General features: G+C 31.6%; 2 protein-coding genes across 2 annotated transcripts; one reads left to right on the top strand and one right to left on the bottom strand.

The window, feature by feature from the left end:
* Positions 1-6223: 6223 nt before the first annotated feature.
* Phum_PHUM596880 (lupus la ribonucleoprotein, putative) lies at positions 6224-8313 on the top strand (the record flags this gene model as incomplete). The annotated part of the gene is made up of 6 exons (XM_002432634.1): positions 6224-6398; positions 6512-6756; positions 6826-7033; positions 7141-7513; positions 7617-7899; positions 8014-8313. The coding sequence occupies 6 exons, from the start codon at positions 6224-6226 to the stop codon at positions 8311-8313; spliced, it is 1584 nt and encodes a 527-aa protein (XP_002432679.1).
* A 1491-nt stretch (positions 8314-9804) lies between these two features.
* Phum_PHUM596890 (uncharacterized protein) lies at positions 9805-23238 on the bottom strand (the record flags this gene model as incomplete). The annotated part of the gene is made up of 28 exons (XM_002432635.1): positions 9805-9811; positions 9922-10031; positions 10119-10280; positions 10356-10566; positions 10664-10863; positions 10941-11177; positions 11274-11563; positions 11644-11921; positions 11991-12193; positions 12288-12485; positions 12589-12800; positions 12885-13071; positions 13158-13430; positions 13523-13680; positions 13761-13976; positions 14055-14187; positions 14271-14524; positions 14606-14921; positions 15028-15351; positions 15427-15538; positions 15640-15893; positions 15969-16124; positions 16202-16399; positions 16490-16602; positions 16698-16890; positions 17400-17660; positions 20263-20418; positions 23068-23238. The coding sequence occupies 28 exons, from the start codon at positions 23236-23238 to the stop codon at positions 9805-9807; spliced, it is 5583 nt and encodes a 1860-aa protein (XP_002432680.1).
* Between the last annotated feature and the right edge of the window lie 4586 nt (positions 23239-27824).

Consider the following 27824-nt stretch of genomic DNA (forward strand, 5'->3'; position numbering starts at 1 on the left):
TTTGTGGAGGTGCATCAGGTTTAGGCATAATGGATATGTTAATGAGCAATTCTTAAAATTTCCACTTACTTGAATTCTTCTCCTCGACTCCGACAAAGAGTTGAAACTCACCACCGTAGAACGAATAATATTCTATTCAAATGGTTCCTTGGTGTCCAGAAGTGATCCTACCGACTGCGCCAATTTATGTTATGGATCTCGTTCTTCGAGGAAATCGGTGTTGCTGATTTTGCAGTATACTCGCAGTTGATTTGGATGTTCAATATAATAAGTAGACAATTTCTACCTGATGTATTATATTAACCAAATATACTACTAGTTACACTACTTATCAGTAAAAACACTAAATGTAAAGTAAACGGAAATAGAATATGATGCTCTTGAATCCAACCTAAGATGCACTGACTGTCCCCAACGCTATGCGATAGACACAACCAGGCAGACTCTGACTGACGGACGGATGTCGAAAGACCAAAATGTGGTGCCGAGGCCCACTATTTATATGAAGACCAAAACAATCGATGCATCTGTTGCACTTGAAGAAGTTAATTAGTCAATCATCCCCTTCTTAAGGGATGAATATAATCCTTGCTCGTTAATCCAACTTAATGGGAAAAACGTGATCTTAGAACGTTGAGAGAACAAATAAATGTTCACATTTAATAAATTATGTTAATATTAAACAGATGCCCTCGTTGGTGATTAGATTTCGTTGGGATCACAACAATTATTATTATTATTATTATTATTATTATTATTATTATTGAAATTTATTCCTTATTAGTCTGTAATGGGATCGAACAGAAAGAGAGAAAGAGAAAAAAAACTCGTTCGAAATATAATTTTCTTAATCCTTCAAATACCCGATACCTGGTATCGCACAACAAACAACAACCAGAACAACAACGACGACGACGCCATTATTTATTCATTACCTTCTTCGTGTTTTTTTTTTTTTTTTTATCTGTCGCCCACGTTTATCGTTTCCTACCATTCAATAATAATAATAATAATAAATATTAAATTCAAAGAGGAAATTGCATTCGAAATGTGCACGATGCAAAATTTACAACTGGACGAAAAAAAGAGAGAGAGAGATAGATGAAAAAAAAAGATTAGAAGGTAGAAGAGGAAATAATAAGGAGAACTAAAATATGTTAAGATCGATGACCTCTTTTTCCGTCGCAACCTCCTCAAAAAAAAGCGAAAAAAAAAATGGATGAAAATTTTCCGACAATTTTCCTAATTTTATATATTATATGGAAAAAAAAGAAAAAAAAATTAAATTAAATTGATTATGACGTAATCGTAAACTTTTTGGGAAAAATATTTTCGGGACAAAGTTTTTAAATAATTAAAAGGAGGGAAGGGAACGGATGGAAAGGGAAAGGGAAAAGGAGAATGAGTATGAGAGAGAGAGAGAGAGAGACACAACCCATAGAAAAAAAAAAGAGAAAGAGAGAGACAGAGAGAAACAGAAACAAAACCATAGAGAAAAAAAAGAAAAAGAGAAAGAGAGAGAGAGAGAGAGAGAGAGAGGGAAAACAAGAAAATTATTTTTTTTTATTTTTTAATATATACGACGAAAACAAACCCACGACACCGATAATAATAATAATAATAATAATGATGATGGTGATGATATTATTAAATAAAAAAAATTCCGATTCCAAGACGATGTTCAAACGTCGGGAGAAATTTAATACGATCCAGAATTTCTTTTAATACAGGCAAGTCAGCAAAATAAATTAAGGGGAAAAAAAAGAAAAACAAAAAGTCCGTAATAGAAAACTTTTTTTTTCTTTTTTTTTTTTTTAATACCTAATAAAGAATCCATTTTGTCTGTATATAAAAAAAAAAACTTTTTTCCAGCAAATTCGATAAAATGTTTACTCCATAACTTAAGATTTATTTATTTATTAAAAAAAAAAAAAAAAAAAAACCCGTTCGGATTTCGAGTATAAATTTTCATTTTCTTAAAAAAAAAAACTTTTTCCCTTATTTTGCTACTATTATTATCATCATCATCATTATTATTATTTATTTTTAACGTAGTTTATTTCCCAAAGGTGTTATGTGTTAAAAAAAAACTTCTTAAAACGTTACGTAATACCTTCCCCCCTCCCACCCTCCTCCTATTTTTTTTTTTTTTTAATTTGTTCCAGTAAAATTTTTTGGAAAAACAAAAAACGACCATCGATTTTAACTACCGTTTCGTTATTATTATTATTATTATTATTATTATTATTGTTTGAAATAATATTAAAATTGTTGTTTGTTGTGAATTTCCCCGTGAAAATCCTGTGGGAAGTTTTGGAACCCGTATGTAAAAATCGCGTCGTAAGCTAAGCTAAGCTAAAATAGGAAAAACTCCATTTTCGAATAATAATAAAAAAAGATGGAAACATACTGAAAAAGACAAAGAGAGAGAGATGCTGAAAAGGGAACAAAAAAGATAGAAAGATACGGAGAAAGACAAAGAGAGAGAGAGAGAGAATGAGACTGAAAAAGAGAAAGAAAGGGAACACAGAGGAAGAGAGATAGAAATTTGAACATTTACGCTAAATTAATTTATTACATTTTTGCGACAGATTTCCCCGCGCCCCCCCTCCGTTTTTTCTTTTCTCAAATGTTTACGACAACGGGGGATGATATCGCGATGATACCAAAACAAAATTAACTTAAAAACAACGAATAACAACAACAACAACAACAACAACCACCGTCGTCGTGTTTTTTTTCTGCCTCTTCCACGGGACAAATCGATTCGAAAATTACGACAAACAATCGTCTCGAACGAGATTTTCGATTCGATTCGATTTCGAATCGAATTATTCAAAAAAAAATCGATCCATTTAAAATTAAAATGTGCGTAAGAATAAAAAAAAACGTTTTCTTATTTTAATGAGACGATTTTTTTTTTTTTAAATGCGTTTGCTCGGGTTAATGTTATGACAACATAAAGGTGGCGACCCTGATAACAACAACAACAACAACAAAAATGACAATTGCCATAAAGACATGTAAATACAGCTTTTTAAAAAAAAAAAAAAAAAAAAAAACGACCTTTATGCAGGAGTCTCTCTCTCTCTCTTTTTTTTTTCTATTTCTCTCTCTCTCTCTCTCTCTCTCTTTCTATCTCTCCCACTTTGATCATTGAGCTTACTTCATATATTACCTCAAGGTTACACATGTAATTAACTCAAAGTAACATTAAATAATAATAAAAAAAAAAAAAAAGTTTGTCTGTCTGTCTCTCTGTCTGTTTGTTCGTTCGTTTGTTTGTTTGTTATTAAATACATAGAAATTTATGCCATCGCCATGGGACGAAAAACGAAATTATATTCAAATAATAATAATAATAATAATAATAGAAATATCTCGATCGAATAAATTTAAAATTACCTGAAATTATAATAATAATAATAAAATCAGGTATGAATTTTAACACCCTTCTATCATCATCATCGTTAATTTTACATTCGAGGAAGAAAGTGGGGAAAGGAGGAGCGGGGAGGGAAGGGGAGGAGGTTGTTACCCTCTTAAAAATTATTTATTTATAACTAAATTTGATTTGATGACGAACAATTTAAAAAAAAAATCGACCACAAAAATTTCATTTCCGCCTAATATTTTTTAAGTTAAATAAAATTTTATGTAAATAATAATAATAATAACTTATTTGAAATTCAATTCGAGTTAATTTTAAATTTTTTTTTTTTTTTATAATAAATTCAAATCTGTCCGACGACTGGAGAAGTTTCTCTGTGTGTGTGTGTGTGTGAGAGAGAGAGAGAGAGAGAAAGAAAGAAAATCGATTCTCTCGCCAACGCTCGCTCGTACCATTAACCTAATCCCATTAATTTCGATTGTTCTCCAAAAGAAAAAAAAATTAATATCATCATCATCATCGTCATCATCATTATTATTATTAATTTTCCGAGACGATTCGATCATATACCACACGCGCACTTACGCACGCACGCACACAAATATGCGTTTTTTGTCCTTCGTCTCTTTGTCTTATTCCTAGAAACCGACAGAATAGTCCGGATGTAACTGTCGATGGTAGCAAAAAACAAACCTTTTTTTTTTTTTTTTTTTTTTTTTACAACTCCTCACATTATTATTATTATTATTATTATTATTATTATTATTATTATTATTATTATTATTCAAACGCAAAAAAATTATTATTATTATTATTATTATTATTATTTTTCCAACGCGATTCCCTTGATCTTCGGCTTCCTTTTTCTATTTGATCTTTGAGCATTACTTGAATTATGAATTTAAAATTAAAAGAGTTGGGGACGAGGGAGGGGAAAAGCGGGGGGAGGGGAAGAAGGAGACGAAGACAAAAAAAAAAAAAAAAAAACGGCCATTTTGATTATTTGAATTTTGTATCCTTTTTTTGTAAGGATCGATCGATTCTGAGAATTTACAAGCATTCCTTCGTTATTATTATTATGATCATCATCATCATCATTATTATTATTATTATTATTAAACATTTTCTATTTTTAAAACAAAAACCCTAAGTCGTAAGTAGTAGACGAATAAAAAAAAAAAAAAATCCGAATAATTTTATATATAAATATATAAAGAGAGAGAAAGAGAGATAGAGACAAACAGACAGACAGACAGAGAGAGAAAGAGAGAGAAAACCTTAACGGTGACGTGCAAAATTTATTTATACGTGCGTGAGTGCGTGCGTGCGCGTGTGTGATACTTTTCACGAACTAATAAAATTTAATAAAAATTAATAATTTATCGTTTTTTTTTTTTTTTTTTTTAAAAAAAAAAACCGGTAAAAACGGTTACGACTCCATTTTAACATTCAAATATTATTATTAAAAAGAGAAAAACATGAAAGCATGACCTTTGACCCTAACGACCCGGTAATTACCCCCTTCTTCTCTCCCTTCAAAAAAAAAAAAAAAAAAAAAAATTAAAATTTTTTTTTTTAAAACGTCGGCGGCCATGGTTTATACATATGTGCAAACCTTATCGAACGTCCTTATTTAACGTTCGCCTTTCTCTCTCTCTCTCTCGCGAACGCATTTCTCTCTCTAAAACGTTCGTTTTTTTTTTTAAACAAATCATAATTATTAATCGACAATAATTTGTTAATAATAAATTAATTATTAAAAGAAAAAGTCTAAATGATTCATGTTCCTTTTTTTTTTTAAATATCGCGTGAAACCCCCCCCCCCAAACGTCGGGAGTGCGTTCGTGACGTAACGTTACACAAGTTAACGTTTTTTTGTTCCGTTCGATTTTAGAAAAAGGTTCTAGAACATGCAAATCCGATTAATTTTATTATACGTTTGAAAATATTAAAAAAAAAAAAAATTTTTTTATTTACTTACACATGCGTTAATTATTTAAAGCAGGTGAACGGAAATGTCAACCGCCATAAACAATCCAATGTAATGACTGATAATAATAATAATAATCCATTTTTTCTCATTTATTTATTCATTTTGGTCCATTTTTTTTTTTTTTTAAACAAATTATTTAAAATAAAAGAAAAATTAATAATTTAAACGTTAAACTTTTTTTTTTTTTTGAAATTTAAAAAAGAGGGAAAACGATCGAATTCGTAATTATAGTTTTTAAAAAAGTAAAACACACAAACACACGCGCACACGTATTTAAAAATAAAATTAAATAATTATTATAATTATTATTATTTAAATGAATTCGATCATTATTTTTACATTTAATTAATAAAATAAAAAAAAAAAAACGTGTCACGATTGAACGCACGCAATACAAACGATCATACAATTTTAAAATCCACACGACAACTGCACGAATCGAAAACGGTAACGGATTTTTTATAATTAGTTTTATTTTATTCCGCTAGAAGCGCTTTATCGCTTCGTTTTTCATCAACGGCGGTAAAATTTAAATTTTTAAACGAAAAAAAAAAATTGTTTCCGTTTCCTTTACCGTCTCCTTCGTTTAAATTTTTAAATGTGAAATATTCAATTCGTAATTGAAATTTGTCATAATTTGTCAATTCGATAATTAAAAAAAAAATTATTTTATTAGTATTTGTAACCATTGCACTGCCATCTAGATTACCCCAAGTGTACCATTGATAATTGAATCCCTGAACGTACAATTTCAAAATGGCGTATATTTGTTTTTGATTTGAAAAAATATTTGTTCGACACCACACACAGTCATCATACAACATTACACACCACTTGTCATGATGATGCAAAATAAAATTTATTATGAAAACGATCAGGAAGAAATTCCCAAAAACATTCGAAGGCGTAAAAAACAACTTTACGAATTAATCAGAGAAAGAATGGAATTTTATTTTAGCGATTCGAATCTTCAAAAAGACCGCTTTTTATCACAATTGATTAAAGACGATCCAGGTGAGTTTTTGTAATTCAAATCCCAACATTTCATAATTTCACGTTTAATTTACTTAATCGCTCGTTTTCTAAACAACCCTCAATATTTTATTGTTTTTTTTTCTCATTTACAGAAGTAGATTTAGAAATATTTTTAAAATTTAATAAAATTCATCAGCTGACTACGAGTTTGCACGATTTAAAAAAAGCATTGAAAAAATCACAATTTTTAAGTTTAACCGAAGATAAATCAAAAGTTTTCAGAAATACACCTGTTAAAGAAAAACTCAATGTTGATGCTTGCACAATTTATGTCGAACAATTATCCTATGATGCTGACCACGATTGGTTAAAATTGATATTTTCTCGTTATGGAAAGGTAACTTTAATAAATTTATTAAAATCAATATTTCTCAGTTTTAAAATTATTAAATTCTATTTCCATTAGGTTGATTATATTTCAATTCCTAAATACAAAGGCACTGGTAAGATAAAAGGTTTTGCATTTGTCGAATTTGAAACACCAGAATCAGCCAAAGCAGCTTTAGACGAATTCGAAAGAGAAGGATGTTGTTTGACAAATCACATGAATCCAGAAAAATTATGTAGCATAGCAACTTTCGAAGATGATAAATATGATAATAAAAATTTGATAAGTCAAAAAAATAATAATGGTATTGTGAAATTAAAAAAATCAATCGATTCGAAACAAATTCGATAAATTTACTCAAAGCCTTATCCTTTTTTTTTTTTTTTTTTAAAGATAAAAGTCTCAAACCTCATGTTGTAAAAGTACAAGAAGATGTAGATAATAAAACAAATTTAAAAAGAAAACAAGAAAAGCCAGAGGAAGATGATGGCGAGGAAGAAGAAGAAGAAGAAGGAGATGAATTTGAACCAGAAGCGAAAAAAATTAAATTCGATGAAACTGAAAGCGAACAAGAAAATGATAAAAAAATGAATAAAAACAAGGAAGGAATAAATAAGATATCGGAAAATGATAATGATAAAAAATCAAATTCTCAGGGAATTGGGGGTGTGGTTACGAAAAAAAAGAAAAACAGAAAGAAAAAAAAATCACTCAAAACAAAATATTATAAAGATATTAAAATGTATGGTTTGCAAATTTTATCAAAGTGAGTTTCCCCCTCCCCCCCCCATATCCATTCATTCCCTAAAATTAATCTAAAAATTTTCTTTTGAAATACAATTGAGAATTAATAATAAAAAAATTTACAGAACCGATTGGAAAAGACTGAGAAATAAATATTTAAATATTCAAAAGGAAAAAATGAAAAAACTCAAACAACACTTGTACAAAAATCAAATGAATCAATTACAAAGACAACAACAGTATCAGCAACAGCAACAGCAGCAGCAACAACAACAACAGCAACAATTAGTAAATAATCAGGGATCAGAATGTCAAACGAAACCTAGATTTCAATTTTCAAAAGGTTTAATTGTAAAAATTAATTTAGATAAACCCATTAAAGATGGAAATCATCTCAATCAATTCAAAGTAAGAGGAAAACCCTCCCCTTTTCCTCCCCCCTCTCTACCCCTCCCTCCCCCGTCTTAATTTTCTATTTAACGTCATCATAAATAATTTTTATTTTTATTTTTATTTTTCAAGGTCGATGCCAAATCTTTAGAAAAAGTCGAATACGTCGATGTCGGAATAGGGAGCGACGAAGCTTACGTTAGGTTCGCAGACGAAAATGCCGTTCGTAAGGTTTTAGAATCGAAACCTTGGAATAATTTCACGGTTTTAAAAGGACGCGAAGAAGAAGAATATTGGGAAAAAATGAAACGCGACAGACTTGAAAAATTCGATAATAAAAAAAAATTTTCCAAAAAGAGAGGAAGGAATAAAATAATTGACAAAACGGAAAAACTCATGAGTAAAAGAATTCGATTGAGCGTCGACGAATAATAATAATAATAATAATAATAATAATAATAATAAACACCGGAAATTGATAATTATCGCTGTTGTCAAATTTCCTTTTTTTCCTAACTCCATCTCTCTCTCTCTCTCTCTCTCTCTCTCACACACTCTCGCTAATGTAAACTCTTTATTTAAGAGAGGAAACGATTGTAAGAATTAAACCTGTACGTTTATTCGACTTACCTGAAAATGATGATGATAATGATGATGATGGAGGTTTAACGTCTGGCTCGATCGACGTCTTCATTTTAATTTTCACGTCGTTTTCTATATACATTTTTAAAAAATAAAAAAAAAAAAAAAAAAAAAACGGAAATGAATATTAGAAAAAAAAAAAAAAAACTTTATGTAACTTATATATATAAAAACTTGAATATATATATATTATTATTATTATTATTATCATTATCATTTTGGCACGTTTAAAAATTAAATGTTCCTTACATGTATTTATATATATGGATAAAGTAAATTGTATTTATTGGCCGTTAAAATTTTCTTTTTTTTGTCCTTCCAATTAATATTAAAAATACAACAAAAAAAAATAATAATAATAATAATAAAAAGAGAAAAAAACTTAATAACTAACCTAAGGGAAAAATAAATTATCTGTTTGTTAAACGTTAAAACAAACAAACAAACAAACAAATGAACAAACAAAATTTTACATTTAAAAAAAAAAAAACATTTTTACATTGGAAAAAATGAAACAACCAACAGAATGGGGACATTTAACTTTAATGCACTAATTATTATTATTATTATCAATTATATTAAGTAATTCATCGTGATTGATTGATTGTTTTATCTCACACGTTCCAGGAATGAATGAATGAATGATTATATTCCAACAACAACAAAAAAAAATTCATCGAGTTGTAACTTGTCTTTTACTTTCGATATTAAACGTTGACAAAATTGCCTTTTGGTCCCCGTATCAATGACATCCGGCCTAAACCGAATCTCATTTTTTTAAAAATATTATTATTAATATTAAACAACAACTCGATAAATTTTCATTATTAAATTTCATTTCCAATTGTTGTTGTGGTCAAAGGGATCGATAAAAGTTCGTTAAAAAATCAAATGGCTTTCTCATACAAAATAAGATAAAAAACAAAAATGGCGGACAACTAACCGTTTTCTTTTTTTTCCAACGACATTTTTTACTTTTTGTCATATAAAATCGTTTTAAATAATCAACTTTTTAATACTGTTTATCATTTCTAATACTGATTCGACGGGGTAAAAATTAATTATTAATATTGTTTGTTCTCTTAATTAAAAAGTCTTTTTAAGTAAAAATAAAAATAATTTAAAAAATTTTTTCTCGAATGAGAAATAAAAGAAAAAAAAAAGAAAAAACTTATCTGTTCTTTTGAATCGTTTGTTAATTGTTTTCTCTTTCCATATTTTTTTTTTTAAACTACTCTTGTCATCACTTTTCATATTGTTTTCGATAAAAATAATAAAACTTTAAACACTAGAAAAATTAATAAAATAATTAAAACAAAAAAAAAAAAAAAAAAAATTTTTTTTTCAAAGTTACTTGGAAATGGTAACTAATTTATCTAAACGATTCCCTACAACAACTCGGCTATGAGTTCGGGTGATGAATGATTCCGTTGTTCGACGGTAGGAGGCGTTGGCGGGAGCGGAACTTGAAACGTCGAACCTTGAAATCCTAGCGAGGCTTCGTAAGACTAAAAAAAACAATATGGCGGATTTCAAAAACAAAACAAACGGTTTATAAATTTGAAAAAAATTAAAAAAATAATAATACAATTTACCTGGTGTGATTGTGACGGTCCTCTCGACGAACTGCAATTACTGCTCGGACGTCTGTGATTATTTGTTAGCGTTTCGTAATCTCCGATATCATCCGAAACTCTGTTAGATACGTGATGATGATGATGATTTGGATGCTGTATCGTGGCATACGTATTGTCACCCTGGACAAACGAAAACAAATGTAAAAATCGAATCGAGGGAAAAAGGTAAAAGGAAAATACATTTATCGTTTTTACCTGGGGCATGTCTACCCCGCTGTTTCTCCGAAGAGTGTCGTTATTATCTGGATCAATGAAAACTTGCATGGTGAGCTCTTGTTCTTCGTACAATTTTAATTTTTGTTCTATCCAAAGTGGATTTTCCGTCGTGTTGAGCTCTTCTAAAATTGCTTTTTTTATCAATGCATCTTTCTTTTTCAAATCGTCGTTTGGAATGGGAGTTAAAATCCTTCAGATGACAAAAACACAAAATTAAAGAAAATGCAAAGCAAAGAAAAACTTCTTCCATGTTTTTTTTTTCGCATCTCATCCTTAACAAAACTTACCAATTTCTTAAACAACAACAAACTACAACAAACGTTATGCAACCAACAAACAAAACAATAACTAATGCTATAAGAGCAGCCAATGCTGAATCGAATTTATCTTCTCTGACTTCTTCCAAAGCTGGCACAACGTTTTCAATGGCAAATCCCGTGTAATAATCTTTTAAGAAATCATATTTAGCATCGATCACTTTAAGAACCTGAAATCAAACATATGACGTCATCATAAAAAAGGGGAATAAGATGAATGAATGATGCAAGGGATCACTCGACTCACTTCGACTATATCCACAATATTTTGAGTTTTGTTATCGACAACGTGTAAATACATGTCAGTCCAATCGCGATGAACGTGTTTTGCAATGTCCACGTGATACCTCACATCATCCACGACGACTAAACTTTGAGTCGCGTTCGATAGTTCTGCTATTATTTCATCACGTTCCCTGTGAACTTCTTCGGGAGGTCTCGAAAGTATGACTCGAATTAATTGATTCGGTTCAAACACCCAAACCTGAGACAAAAAAAAAAAAAAGTTTAATCCGGGGATTAGTCGGGATTAAAAAAAAAAAAAAAAAAAAAAAAGATTAAAAAAACCGTTCGTACGTACGTGTACTTTAGCCCTCGCTTCTCTCATCGGATACGCTTTTTCCTTAGCTATGATTTCCAATATGAATCTATCTTGATTGTATTCGGCCATGTACGTGGCGGTAACTATTTTACCATCCGAACTTATGTTGAACGGCGAGGGTATAACGGATCCGCTCAATTTGTTCGAACCCGATTTGTACAAATTGGATGCGGCTATGTAATATTGAACGGTACCGTTTTCGGCCAAATCCGGATCTTCTGCTAATATTTTTGCTATGAATTCGTTTATCGCGGCCAAGGATTTGATTCCTGAAAGTATGTCGTATGATTGATTGATTAACCTTTTAACTACCACCACCACCACCACCACCATCCCCATCACCACCTACCTGCGTAATATTCGGCTTTTTCAAATTTCGGAGGATTATCGTTATCGTCCAATATAGTGATTCTAACGTTCGTTATGCTCGGATCTCTTTCCAATATGTCTCTGTGTTTCCGTTCTTCTTTCGTGTGAAAATAATCCGGATCGTTTGTCGCTCTTATGAATAAATGATATTGATCTTGAAATTCTCGATCGAAACTCACGTTTGCCAATATTTTACCCGTCGTTCGATCGATCGTGAAACAATTTTCTTCGTTTCCGGATATTATGCTGTAGTAAATTCTGAAAAACAGTGGCCAATGTTTTACTTGAAGTACAAAAAAAGTTTATCGAAAGTTTAATAATATATACCTGGCGTGTTTTCCTTCGTCTTTGTCGACTGCCACGACTTGACCGATCGTCACACCGACGGGTAAATTTTCCGATACGGAAAAATCGTATCTTTCGCTTTCGAATTCAGGATCGTTGTCGTTCGTGTCGACCAAAAGGACGGTTAACAATCTGAGCGTTTCGAACCATGTCGGCGATCCGTGATCTTTGGCAACCAAGAGAAGCTGACAGAACAAACAAACAAATTCATTTTATTATTATTTTTTTTTACAGCATTTTTAATTTTTGTAAAGAAAACGAACGTTAAAAAAAAATCACCTCGTATTTTGACTTGACTTCTCTGTCGAGTATGATTTTAGTTCTTAAATCTCCAGTGTCGGGATGTATGAAAAATTCATCCGTTTCTTGAACGTCCGTTTCGTTGACTTTAAAATGGTATGTTATCCTACCGTTTTCACCCTCGTCGGCATCGTTTGCTCTCACTTTCATTACCAAATAATCAGCGAGGCCAGCGTTCTACAAGAAGGCACAATAGAAAAAAAAAAAAAAAACGCATAAATGAAATTTTGTAAATAAATAAAAAAAACGATGACGTCACAAAGAAGTATGTCCACAATACCTCGGGCACTTCGACGGTTGCATTCAACGATGCCGGCATTATAAACGTCGGCTTATTTTGATTCACGTTGAGTATGTCGATATCGACGGTTGCTCTATCTGTCAAATCCCCGGCATCCCTTCCTTCTACGACCAAATGAAAATGTCTCGGTTGACCGTGAAGAGATTTTTTCGGGTATAATATTCCCGTTTCCGAATCTATTCGAAATACGTCTGAAAAAGGAATGATCGGAATGAAATGTAGTGACGAAACGAATGAATATCATTCAACGATGGGGTCGAAAAAGGTAAACTCACCGTCCAAGTTGCCACCGACGATGGAATAAGAAACGGTTCCGTAAGATCCATCATCGGGATCCATTGCGTGTACTTGTACAATTTTCGCCGGTGGATTCAAATCAATGTTTTCAACAATTGTCGCTTTGTAATTTTTATGAACGAATGACGGAGCGTTATCGTTCACGTCTAATATTGTGATGTGAACCTTGAAAAAGGAAAAGAAAAAATGAAAAATGAAAAAAACGTTCGGGGGCAACAAAAAAAAACGGTGATAGTGGCTTGGAAACTTACCGGAACTGATACCGCTCTCCTTGTATCCGGTGGAGCACCGTCACTTGCAACAATTTCAACCGTGATTTTTTTCACGTCTTCTCTATCTAGTATGGCAGGATTGGCTACTCTGAGTTCGCCATTTTCGAGTCCCAATGTGAAATCGTTGCTGTGTTCTCCGACCAAACTATACGTCACTTGTCCGTAACTTTCCGCATCAGCATCCGTTGCCGTCACTTTCGTTATGAGTGTTCCGATGAATGAATTTTCAGGAACGGAAGCTTTGTATTCGGTCTTTAAAAAAAAAAAAAGAGAGAGAGAAAATTCTTACAAATTTTTTTTTTTAATAAAATAAAATAAAAAGAAAGAAAGAAAAAAAAAGAAACCTGAGAAAAGACGGGATCGTTATCGTTTACGTTGATGACGTTGACGATGACTTCTGCTGACGAAGAAAATTGTGGCACCCCTGAATCATGAGCCCAGATCGTAAAATTAAGTTTTTTTTCTCTTTCGTAATCGACTTCTTTTTTCAATCTTACGACTCCTGTTAAATTAAAATATTAAATTAATAACAAACAACAAACTATATCATCCCCCCCCTCTCTATCTCTATCTTTATCTCACCCGAAGTATTGTCGATTTTGAAAAATGGACTTTCCGGTTTTATATCGTAGTATGCAATCGTGGAATCAGCATCTTCGGCCGTAAACGTTGCGACTACCGTGTCTTCGTTTTGCCCTTCGATTAAATCGATTTGATATCGAGGATTTTCAACCGTCCAAGGCTCGTCGAAAGTCGGATAATGATCGTTCACATCGATTATAGTGATGGTTAAAGTACCTACAAAACAAGAAAACTCGTTGCGATCGATGTGTAGGAGTATTTTAGGAAGTACAACATGATGGTTCACGTAAATACCTTTTCCTTGTTGAAGAGTTGTCGCGGAAACATCCGTCACGACGACCGTGAGCCTTATTATGGATGCAACATCTCTTTTAAGGGATTTAGCGACAAAAACTTTACCCGTGTGATGATCCACTTTGAAAAATTCCTGTCGGACAATATAATAATGACGTCACAAATGAAAATAACTTTTTCAAAAAAAAGAAAAGAAAAAAAGAAATAAAAAAAAACCTCGTATTCCTTCGTGTGACTGACGGATTTTCCATTGCTGTCTATGGCTATTATAGGTTCGGTTATTTCGTACCTAAGATCATCCTCCCGAGCGACATCGGGATCGATGGCGTGAAGTTTATAAACAACGGTACCTATGGGAGCCGATTCGCTCACTTCCGTTCTTTGTGATTCCGGTGAAAAATACGGTTGTTTGTCGTTGCTGTTAATGACTTCTACCAAAAGCGTAGTCGTTCCCGTTAACTGCGGAACACCTTTAAACGTGGATTTAACAATTATTATTATTATTATTACCATTCAAATAAAAAAAAAAAAAGGAAGTAGGTATATACTACCGGCATCGAAAGCGATTATTTCGATTGAATAATTCGAATGACGATCGTAATCGAGTTTTTGCGACACGTAAACGACTCCCGTGTCTTCGTTTATGTGAAAATCCCCGAATCCTCCTTTCAATATTTGATATTTGACTTCGGCATTACTTCCGGAATCCGAATCGTGTGCGATGACGGATTGAACTTCCGTGTTTCTCATTGAATTTTCAAGTATCGTCGCGTGATATTGGGATTCTTGAAACACCGGAGCGTTGTTGTTGACGTCGTTGACGGTTATGGAAACGGTGGCGTTGCTAGAATATTTTCCATCCGTCGCCTGATGGAAAAAAAAAAACACGCAAAAATTAAAAAAAAGAAAATTTCCCGACGGAACAATTGATGGTTTTGCACCAGTAAGAGAGAGAGAGAGAGAGAGGCAGTACCTGAACGACGAGTTCGATGACGTTATTCGAAACTCCGGTCATGTTCAAACCGTTTTTCTTATCCGTCACGGTGATTTCTCCAGAATGGGGATCAAGTGAGAATAAATTATTAACGTTTCCGGTCACTATATAATATTCAATTTGACTCGTTTCATCTTTGTCGTGTGCCGTTATTTTAAAAGGCGGTTGAAATTTATTCGAACCTTCGTCAATGACGGTTTGATATTGAGAACGTTCGAAAACCGGAGGATTATCATTATCATCTTTTAAAGATATTCTCAATGAAACTTGATTCGATTGTCCTTTTCCTTCATCGTCCGTCGCCTGCCATAATCAATTTATAACGTTATCATCATCATTTTACAAACAAAAATATTCAACATTTATAAAAGTTCATACCTTATAAGTCAAATCGTAAATGTTTTTCGTTTCGTAATCCAAACATTGAGGTTTTCCAGGATTTTCACATTTTGCAACGACGACGACACCCGTTTTCGAATTCACTGAAAATCTGTCGTGGAAACAGAAAAAAAAAATTTTTCTTTTAATAAATCCGATGATGATGAGAACGAAATGAGAGAGAGAGAGAGAAAAAAAATTTGGGATTCCTACTTTTCCGAACCGTTTCCTTCGAGCTGATACACTATTCCTTTCACTCCATAACTTCCGCTGTCCTTGTCTTTGGCTAGTATGCTCGTGACGAGTTCTCCGGGAGATGCAGTTTCCGATACCGTCGCGGAATAAGATCCCGTTCTTGGATCGACGTTTTCGAAATACGGAGCGTTATCATTGACGTCGGTGATTGCGACCGTGACTGTTGCCGTCGATGATCTTTCCGGTACGTCGCTTATTTCTTCTGCGACGACCTTAAACAAAAAAAGAAAAAATGGTGATGATGATGACGTGGGGGGATGGTTGAGGAAAGCGATAGTGAAATTTACCAAAATGAGAAATTTTCTCTGATTCGGATTTTCGTAGTCGAGAGTTCCGTTGGCGATTCTGATACTGACGGAAGTCGAACCGGAAGCTTGAGTTGGTTCCACGGCAAAAACACCAGACACGTCGTATAATCTCAGGGAAAACAATGAATTATTACCCTGGAAAAAAAAGATGCTTTGGTGTTCCATTTTTTTTTTTTTTTCGTAATCTTCCAGTCATTTTCGTTATCACTCACCACGTCGGGATCAGTGACCGACATGTTTAATCTCGGAAGCGGAGTGTTTGATTGAAAATTTTCAGGTATTTCGACAAAATATTCACGTTCGTTAAAACGCGGGGGTTCGTCATTGATATCCTTTATCGTTATCGTTGCTTGTTTCGTCGTGACCGATAACGAATCGTTGAGAACGATGCCATTTTCAACTTCGTGTGCCTGAAAAAAAAAAAAAAAAAGAGAAAAATTCACGAGTAAATAAAATCATCCGTGACGTCATAAAAAAAATTTTTGTCTCTTTTCCCATACTCTGATTTTCAATGTTAAAACTCCGGTAGAATCTTCGAGTGATTCTTTGTCCAAAGGTTTGGCTGTTCTCAATTCTCCAGTTTTACCATCGAGAAGAAAATAATCTTGCGGATCTGTTTGATGTAAAAAAAAAAAAATAAATGACACGTTTTCTCACACGTTTTCTCACACGTTCGTTCAATAAAAAAATGAAAAAAAATTTTTTTACTCGTGACCAATTCGTAAACGATTTCACGTGGATTTCCAATGTCTCCATCTCTTGCGTGAACGGTCAATACCAATGTTCCGATTTCTGCATTTTCTTGTACGACGCCGACAAACGAACTGTCGAAAACCGGCGGAGTGTTTTGAACGTCGACAACTTTTATTTCCGTCACCGCCGTCGCATTATGCTTTCCATCCTATCATCACACACAAAAAGAATATTAATTTTTTTTTTTTCATTAAACGAAGTGGAAGAAGACAAAAATTATTATAAAAGATCGAACGTTTTTTTTGTTTGTTTTTTTCTTTTTACTTTAATTAAAAAAAAAAAAGTTAATAATATTTTAAAAAAAAAAAAAAAACAAAAGAAAAAGAAGAAAAAGGAAGGAAAAAAATTCATAAATTTTCCCTTTTTTAAAAGAAAAAAAAAAAAAAAAAAACAAAAGAAAAAATTCACCATATTGATTTCAGTAAAATTAGTCGCCTAAAGGGACGGAAGGGTTGTTTTGTTTGCCTTTTTCCTTATTAAAACTACTACTACGATTTAATTACATCTTATGAAAGACGTGGTTCTAACAACCACGAAAAGAAGCTTCGTGCGTCCGTCCGGGAAGGGAGGAAGTGAAGGGAAAAAAGTAAAAGTTTTCCTTTTCCGACGGCCTTTAAATTTTTTTTTTTTGGGTCGATGAAAATATAATTTACTCACCGTCGCGAATAGTGTCAAATGATAAAATTGTTTTTTAGCATAATCCAGAGGTTCCTGGAGAACGACGACGCCTCTGAAATGTTGTTCCGTCGATTCTACGGATATAACGGAAAATTTCATGCAGTTGTTGGGTAGTTTATCTGGCACGACGCAAAAAACTTCCAATGGATCTCCGACCAAATCCGCATCTGATACTTTTATATTTTGAAATATCGTCGTGCCGACTTTTTCGTTTTCCGACACCGTTATGTCGTAGGGTGCCTAAAACAACAACAACCAAGAAAAAAACAAACAAACGTTAATTATGATCTGACTGGAGTGACTTAACGGCCGTGACGGTAACGTAAACGGTGGTAATGAAGAAATTAGTAAAAGCGAGAGGGGGAAAGAAGGAGACAGAGAGAGAGACACACACACACACACACAGAGAGACACATAGAGAAAAAGAGAGAGAGAGAGAGAGAGAGAGAAGAAAAAATTCAAGTGTGAAAATGAATGAGAGGGAAAAGTTAATTTTAAAGTTGAATTCACTTTAACGCTATTTTAAGTCGATCAACTTAATTTTAATTCCGCTTTTTTCGACAATTTAAAAAAGAAATTTTTTTTTTTTTTGGGAAATTTGAAAAAGTTTTTCCCTTGCCGCTCCCCTCCTTTCTTACACCCGCTCGCCCGCCCGCCCCTTTTAACTCTCCCCCTCCCTATTCTCCCGTTTTTCTTAATTCATTTATTTATTTGTTCGTTTGTTTTTTAATAAGTTTTTAATTAAATATTCAAATAAATAAATAAATAAATTTATTATAATAATTTTTTCATCATCATTCAGACGATGAATGAATGAATGAATGAATCAACCAATCAATCAAATCTTATAAAATAATAATGATAATAAAATTAATAATTACGTAATTTATTTATAAGATAACTAAAATTTTTCCATTAACCCGATCGGATGATGTTTTTAATTTACATCATCCACGATCCGACCAATCAAAAATACGATTTGTAAATCTTCGCTCTCATTGGTTAATCGTTCAACCAATTAAAAAAAAAAAAAGTTTTACTCGAATTTAAAAATTTCGCTGCAAAAAAAAAAAAAAAATTAAAAAAGTTTTTCAAGTTGAATTGAATGTTTGACGTCGAAGAATGTTATGGACGCAAACGACAAATTTTCCTTTTTTCTTTCTCTTTTTTTTTTCTCTCTCTCTCTCTTTCTCTCTCTATTTCAACCCAATTTCAACCGAATTTTTCTTCTTTTTCTTTCTTTCTTATTTTTTAAAGCAAAGTCCAAAATAAACATTTCAATTCGAAAAAAAAAAGAAGAAAAGTAAAAAGTTTTTTAAAAGTTAAATAGCTGAACATTACTTTCATTCGCACAAAAATAATAATGATAATAATAATAATAATATTACAAAAAAAAGGAAAGTTAAAAAAAAGAAAAAACTTTATACGTATACTAACACGACAACGACGACGACAAAGTAAAAAAAGAAAAGAAAACTTGAAAAACTCTTTGAAAAATAACGAAAAGTACGAAAGAGAGAGAGAGAGAGAGTCGGGTAGATAGATGGAGGGGAAAAGAGAGAGAGAGAGAGAGAAAAAGAAAGTTTTTTTTTTGACTTCTTTGTGCTTTTGAATTAATAGCTCTCGAGGTATATCAGAAAAGTTGAAGAAAAACGTTGAAAAGAATGACGACGACAAAAAAAAAAAAAAAAACGAATGAATGATTTCGACGCGTTCGAAAAAGAAAAAAAAAATTTATAGAAATTTGTATCCAGGAAAAATCATTTCCTGGAAAAATTTCACTTACTTTTCCAGACTTCCACAATAAGAAGGACCGTGAGAATGATTGGAAATTGACGACAAATCGAAGAATTTGGAAAAAGATCAAAATGTTAAGAGGATACTTTAGGGCAGCCGAAGGGCAAAACCAGAAGATAGACATCGAAGAATCTTTTAAACGGAGGACGAGATGAGAAAAAGAAGATGAAGGAGATGAAGGAGATGATAGATGAAGAAGAAGAAAAAGAAGAAAATTACGTGACAAGTCAAACACGGGGTTAAATGATAAATGAATGAGAAAATATCATTTGGAAGAATCATGCAAAAAGAAAAATTGTTTTGTCTTCTTCCCTCCCACTTTTCTTGTTGTTATTGTTGTTATCGTCTGCTTCGTTTATTTTTTTTTTTCTTCCTCGAGTGAAAAACATTTAACCAAAGCGGAAGTATTATTATTATTATTATTATTATTTCATTCAAATCCAAAAATCAATATAGGAGAATCAAATGGGAACAATGAACAAAAAAAAAATTTTTTTTTTTTTTTCCGATCCAAGTTAACGAGCTCTGATAGTAGTAAAAAAAAAAAAGAATTTTCTAGAACAAATTGGCTATTCAAAAAGTGAAACGAGAAGAAGAAGCAGAAGAAAAAAAAAAATTTTTTTCCTTCTCCACAGGCACACAGAAAAAAAAAAAAAATGTCACACTCCCATTTTTTTTTTGAATTTCATTTAATGCATTCGATTGAATTTTTTTTTTTTTTTTACGATGATGGCGTCGACGGAATCGTCGTCGTCATCACCGTCGCCGACGACGAGGGTGACGTCGACGACGACGACATGCATGACAATTGAAAAAAAAAAAAAAATCAGTGGAAAATTTTTTTTTTTTTTTTGAAATTGAAACTTTTCTTCTTCCTTCCTCTCTTTTTTTTTTATATTCTATCTTGCCACTTTCACTCTCTCTCTCTCACACTCTCTTTCATTATTTTGGCTTCTGCCACGACAAAAAATCTTTCTTTTTTCGTCAATTTTTTTTGGGGGCTCACAAAAAAAAGGAAAAAAAAATGTAATTGTTATGTTCTTACGTCTAGAAAAACCGGCGGATTGTCGTTGACGTCCGTTATTATCAATGTTACATCCGCTCTGACGACGTTATTTCCGTTTCCGGTAACTTTATTACTGTCCTGCATCGATTCAACTTCATCTTCTATCGTTACGTAAAGTTTGAGCGTGTCATTAACCTGAAACGAGAAAATCATTTTCATTTCATTTACGCAAATAACATAAGGTGACCTTTTCACATCATTAATTTCTCTAATAAATTATAATTTACTTATAAAAAAAATTAAATTTTTTAAAAAACGAATCCACGGATCGTAAGTTGGTTTAAATACCATTTCATAATCGAATCGAATCACGATTCATTTAATAGTTAATTCAATTTTTTAAAAAATTTTATTTTTTTCTTTCATTCGCGAAAGGGTGTAGGAAAAAGGGAAGGAATTCACGAAGGGGGAGGGAAATTGAACGTAATTTTCCAAAAAAAAAATTTTTTTCTCCTCCTCCCCCCATTTATTTATTTATTTAATGGATCGACTGACTCCCCGTCGTCGTCGTCGTTACGCGTCTCCTCTCCACCACTCGATGATATTTCCTCTTATTTTTCTATTTATTTTCACCACCATTTTTACCCTCGAACGACAACAACGACAACAAAAAAACAATCGACTCTTGTCAAAAACAATAAACTACAGATTTTTAAAACTTTTTTTTTCATTTTTTTTGCTGCCGTTGTTTTCTCTCGCCATCATTTTTATTTTTTATTTTATTTCCCTCCTCCCCCTCCTCCCTTTTCTTTTTTTTCTCTGTTTTATCTTCTCGTTCCCTAGTCAAATACCCAACCAAATTTTCTGTTTTGTTACCCTTATCTTCATTTTAACCCCTTGGCAAAATCATGATCATCATCATCATCTACAGCTTTTTTATTTAATTTAAATACGAGACAAACAAACAAACAAAAAACAAAACAAAACGAAATGAAAAAAATTCGTTTGTAAATGAGATTCTAATAAACCATTTTTTTTTGTCCTTTTTTTCCTTTTTTTCCCTCCATTTTTTTTTTTTTTTTTTAATCAACCATTTTCAACTTGATTTTTCCCTACCTCCAAACTCTCTTTCTCTCTTTCTATCTTACGACCCGGTTAATTTTCTTTCAGTCTCTCTCTCTCTCTCTCTCTTTCTCTCTCCAATACCCTTCTCCACTTTTTTTTTAATAATAATAATAATAATTTAACTGTAATAAAACTTTTGATTTTAATCTTTTACCTTTTCCATCATCATCATCATCATCATCATCGTAGTTAATTGATTACATTTAAATTTTTTTTTTTTTTGTCTTTATCGTTTGTTTGTTTGTTCGTTCGTTTTTTCGATTCGATTTTTTAAAAAAAAAAAAAAAATAATAATAATAATAATAAAAGTTTCCGTTTCCTCTTTTTTTTCCCCTCATTAAAAAAAAAAATGTTGAAGTTCATTTATTTAAAAAAAAAAAATATAGAGACTCTATATATATATTTGACTATAAATTACAAAACGCATCATCGTTATTATTAATTGTTCCCTTTAGTGTCATTTTTCCATTTTTTTTTTTTTTTTTTTTTTTTGAAAATATTGAAAAATTTTATTAGAGAAATAAAAAAACTCTTGGCGACAATTAAAAAAAAAAAAAATTTTTTTTATTATTTATCACGATTTTCTTCCGCCACGTTATTTTATTTTTTTTTTTTGCAATTGCGGCTCGCTCATACCCTTTGTTAGATACACGACGCGTCGCATAATATAAAAATCATTAAATAATTCGTGTAAGACAAAATATAAGAATTTTTTTTTTTTTTTAATTACTACTCTTTTCTAGAAATTTCCCGAATGAATTGGAATTTCTAAAATTTAAATTAAAATTTTTTTACGAAAACAACAACAACAACAACAACCAAAAAAAAGAAAAGAAACAACAACAACCAAAAAAAAAAAGAAAAGAAACAACAACAACGACAAAATCTTTTTTTTTTTTTCTTCCTTTCATTTCATGGACGAAAATATTTTTTTTTTAAATCCAACTAAGGAAAGAAAAAAAAAACAAATTCCAGACGACGCCTTCGTCTTTTCCTTTTTAAAAAAAAAAAAAAAACTAATAATAATAATAATAATAATAATAGTACAACCACCGATATTTAAATATTTATTTATTCCAGGGGGACTCCATCCATTCGTAAACCTGGAATGCGAGCTGGATAACTATTCCGATGAGAAGGTATGTGAGATATTTGTCGCGTACCAAAGTGACAATAATAATAATAATAATAACATAAAGGCACGATAAAATCTGTAAATATCTCCACTGTAATATGTATCGCGAGTACGGAATGGATGGACTAGTCAAGGAATGGTACAACCACATTCCAAGCCCGGTTACGACAGCAGGTTCATGTATAATCAACAAATCCACACTGACAGAACCGTGCCAGCCAACAAACGGGATATCATCCTGTGACGTAGTGCTGAAAGGTGGTGTAAACTAATTGAAGTACTCGTACCGGCGGAAAAAGACACCAAGCAGCCGAAAAAGCAGACAAAAGGCTGAAGTATAGAAATTTGGAAATTGAAATAGCCAAAATGTGGGGAACGAAAACAGAAACGATTCCAATCATCGTGGAAGCAGCACTGGGAACCATGCCACACTCAAAAAAAAGAAAATTTGAAGAAGATTCTCAGAAGAAACCGGACAGGAGATCGCACAACGTAGGACGGCTCACATTCTTCGAAAGCAGCAGCCGCAGCACTACGGAATCGTTATGAATGTTTAAAATAATAATAATGATAATGACACAAACCTCTCGATCCAAAGGTTTAACAAGTGTAACTTCTCCAGATTCTGGATTCACGGTCAAAACATCCGTACCGAGTATCCCATATTTGACGGTTGAATTTTCCGGATCGTAACCTTTCAAAGTGTAAACAACGGTTCCGACTTCCGTATCTTCTTTCAATATGTGATTGTTCATATCATCGGTAAACAATGGCGGTTGATTGCATTTCACTCCTGAAACAACAAACAACAACAAAAAAAAAAATCAATTGATATGTTAATAATAATAATAATAACAAACAAACGACTTTTTTTTTAAATTTAAAATAAAAAAAACAAAAAAAACCGAAACGAAACCGACTGGAAACGATGATGAGACAAAGAACAAAAAAAAAAAAGAGAGAGAAAGGGAGAAAGAGGGAGGAAGATAGAGAGAGAGAGAAAAAAAAAAAGGTAAAATATAATTATTTTTTCATAAAATTTCCGTTTCCGTTTCCTTTTTTTTCCTCCTTTTTTTTTTTTTTTTTTGTTAAAAAGGTGACAGGTGTTCTTACGCCATATTTCAACCTTTTTTTTTTTTTATTTGAATAATAATTACGGATATTACATTTTCCCATAATGACGTTTAAATAATAATAATAATAAAAGTTAATGGCGACGACGACGACGACGATGATGATAATAATAATAATAATTTAACTCACTTCCGCTTTGTCCGGACTCTTAATAAAAAAAGAGAAAAATCTACCGCGTGTTTCTTGTTTTTTTTCTCTCCTTATTCCAAAAAAGAAAAACGTAAAAATTTAATAAAAATCGCAATGACGGGGGAAGGGGAAAACGAAAAAAAACGTGGCAGGAGAAACCGACGTTTTTTTTTTTTTAGGTCGGTCTTACGTCACTTACGACGTTTTTAAATACGAAAAGTCAAAAAAACAAAAATTCATTTACGTTTTCCCAAAAGGTTTCTTTTTTTTTTTTAAAAAAAAAATTCACCTTAAAGTGAAATTCCAGTCGTGACAATGATGAAGGAAAAGAAAAATAAAAAAAAATTAAACTGGAGAACGACGGAAAACATGGAGAAGAAGTTGAAAGGAAAGGGAGAGTGAAAGAGAGAGAGAAAAAAAGAGAAAACTACGCATTTTTTTTCCCCTTTTCGATTTTGTTTTTATTCCTCCCCCCCGCCTCTTCACAGCCCCTCGTCGTCGCCGTCGATGTTTTAAACTTTCTCCAGAATTATCCAGAAGGAGAATAACATTTCAATCGTGGATTAATTAATTTTCCTACGTAATTGAATTTGGAGAAAAAAACGAAAAGAAAAGAAAGAAAACAAAATATTTTCATTTTAATAATTTTATCATCGTCGTCATCATCATCATCATCATCGTCACCATTATTATTATTATTATTATTACTTTTTCCCTTCATTACCCATCTTCCTTTTTTTTTCTCCAGTTTTCATATTCCAGCATTTTATTCTTTTGTTTTAAATTAAAAAAAAAAAAACGAAAACTTCAATTCTCTAATCGAATTTCGTATGAATGAATGAGTGAGTAAATGAATGAATGAATGAATGATAGGAAAGAGGAGGAGGAGGAGGAGGAAGAAAGAGGAAGGGAGGAAGGGAAGGAGGAGAAAAAAAAAAAAACAAAATAAAACAATGGAAACAAATCAGTTTTTGTTAACAACACGATTCATTTTCTTCTTCTTTTTCTTCTCCTTCTTTCTTCTTCCGTCTTTTTTCTTATCAGACACGGGTTACGAACGATAAAATTTTTATTTTGGGGGGGGAAAATAGAAGGGGAAAGAGAAGGGAAAGTGGGGAGAAGTTTAAAAAAAAAAAATCGTCAGTCGATCATCACACACAACCAGGCAAATCAAAAAATTTTTTTTTTTTTCGAAAAACATTCCGGAATGATTTAGTGAGTGAGAGAGAGAGAGAGGGGGGGGCGGTTAGGAAAATCTGGTAAGAGATAAAACAGACGTGGAATTAGAAACGAAAAATTATTCGTTAAAATTTTTTTTTTTGTTAATAAATTCAAAAACAACGAACGATTGATGAAAAACTTGAAAAAAGTTTTTTGATTTGTAAAATGAAAGAGGACAATGAAAACTAATAAAGCCAATGGAAATTTTTTTCTCCCCTTCCCTCCCCTTTTCCTCCCTCTCCTCCCCCTCTCTCTCCCTCCATTCCTCCCACGCCTTTTTTTTCCTTTTATCCTTTTTTTTTTTTTTTTTTTTTTTTTAAAAAAAAAGGAAACGTTTTGAAATTTTTTTTTATTTTTCTCGCCACAAAGTTTTTCTTTTTTTTTTTCCATTTTCGTTTGTCTTTCTTTCTTTCTTTTTTTTCTTTTCTTTTTATTCTTATTCAATTTTTTTTTTTATTTTTAATTTTATTCTTTTTTTTTTTATTTTAAAGAAAGAAAAAAAAGGTTAAAATTAAATTATCAGGTAAGAAAAAGGAGAAAAAGAAAAAAGAAAAAGAAAAAAAAGTTAAAAAAAAAAGAAAAAAAAAAGCAGACGAAAATTACAGCCCGTTCGAAATTTTCTTTTTTTTTTTCTTTTTCTGGAAAAAGGAGTTTTCGGAGAAGATGAGGAAAAAACTGTGACGGTGACGGGGGCGGGCGGCATATTTTTTATTCTCATCTCGTTTTTTTTTTTTTTTACTTTTTCCAAAAAAAAATTTTGAAAATTTTGTAAGAAAAAAAAAAAAAAAACAAATCGCCATGTTTAACAAAAAAAATCCGAAATCCGAAATCCGTGTCGTTTTTTTTTTTATTTTAGTTTTAAAATTCTTCTGGAAAATTCTATTTTAGAAAAATACAAAAAAACTCATCATTAACTCGTCGTTTTCTTTTGGTTTCCCCGTCCCTTTTTTTTTCCTTTCACGTCTTTCACTTTTCACGTCCTTGCGACAACACCTCACGAAACCTTAACTTTTTTATTTTTAAGAGGTAAAGAGGGCAGCAAAAAGCGGGGGGAGGAAAGAAGGGGGGGGTAAGATGAACGCGTTTAACGGATGAAAAACAAAACCAACCGATGAGAGAGAGAGAGAGAGGGGGGGTATAAGCGATAATTCAACATTTCCTACTCAATCGATATAACATATATTAAAATTTCATCATATTACCGAGAGCGTCAAAAGAAGACGATGAGGGGAGTGGAAGGGATGGGAGGGGAGGAAAGAGGAGGGGGAGAGAAAGACGTTTAAAGCCTCGAGGCGGTTACAACAAAAGAGTAACAAACACACAGACACACAGACGGAAACGCACGCAAGAAACAAAAACATTAATTAACTCTTTTGTCGGTTTAGAATTTCGTCGAATTTTCATTATTATTATTATTATCAATATTATTATTATTTTTTTTTAAAGGTAAATTGATATAATAAATTTTCAATACGAAATTAAACGTGAATAATAATAATAATAATGATAATGATAACGATGATGATGATAATAGGAGATTATGGAAAACTACAGACAGGTAAAATTTTCTTTTTTTTTCCTCCTTTTCCTCCTTTGACTTCCTGTTTTTTATTCCCTTTAAGTTTATCACGCACACGTGTTAATGATGATGATGATGATGATGATAATAATGATAATTATATTAGGAGATTCCGGAAAAGTCGACTGAAAGGTAAAATTTTCTATTCTTTTTGTCTTCTTTTCCTCCTTCCTCTTATTTCTTCCTTTAATGATTAACACGCACGCCTACACTCACACGCACACGCATAAGTGATAATAATAATAATGATGTTTCATTTTACATTTCTCCAAAATTTTGATTTTTTTTCACGACATTGAACCTTTTTTTTGGAAATTGTCATACGAAACGGATATTGTTTGTTTTTGTTTTGTTTTTTTTTTCCTTCATTCGTAAAAAAAAAAAATTTTTTTCGTGTATTTAGAAAAGAAATTTTGATTTGAAGTCATTTGAAATTTTCTTTTTTTTTTTTTTTTTTTTTTAGTTTAGTTTAGAAACTGGAGAAGCAGTTAAGGCTGGAAGATAAATTAAATGATTTATTATTCTCATTAAGTAATAACCGCAAATAAATAACATCAAAAAAAAAAAAAAAAAAAAAAAACCCTCCAGACTTTTCTCGTTACGTAATCCTTTTCTTTTATTTTTCCTTTTTCTTTTTCTCTCTCACTCTTTATTGTTTCAATTTCTCTTTTTTTTATCTTTATCTCTCTCTTTCTCTCATACACTTGAAGTTTATTTATGACTTCATTTTTTTTTTTTCCTTTTCTTATTTTTCCTTTTTTTTCCCTCTCTCTTTCTCTTTTTTTTACGCGAATAAAAATCTCTTCTTTCTTTCTTTCCTTTTTTTTCCCTTTAATAATAATAATAATAATAAATATCGGTTCTTTGTCTTTAAATGATCGATATAATTAAAATCCTCATCGAAACCTTTTTCTTGTTTTTTTTTCTTTTATTAATTAAAAAAAAAAATAGAAAAGAAATCGAGAAAGAAAAAATAAAAAATAAAAGCGTTAAAATGACGGATGACACACGTGATAAAAATACGTAATCCTTTGATAATGTGCAGATAAGCGAGAAAAAGAGAGAGAGAGAGAGAGAGAGAGAGAGAGAGAAAGGAAAAGTGATAGAAAATATTATAAAAAAAAAAGAAAAGAAAAGGGAAAAAGAGAAAAACTCAATCAAATACGAAATGAGAAAATAATGATCACAAAGTAAATATTATTATTATTATTATTGATCTAAAAATCGAAAAGAAATAAAGGTCCATTTTTATAATGACGTTTAAACGAGAAACCTAGA

The sequence above is a fragment of the Pediculus humanus genome, genomic scaffold (assembly GCF_000006295.1).
Source record: "Pediculus humanus corporis 1103172108315 genomic scaffold, whole genome shotgun sequence".
Taxonomy (NCBI): Eukaryota; Metazoa; Arthropoda; class Insecta; order Psocodea; family Pediculidae; genus Pediculus; species Pediculus humanus.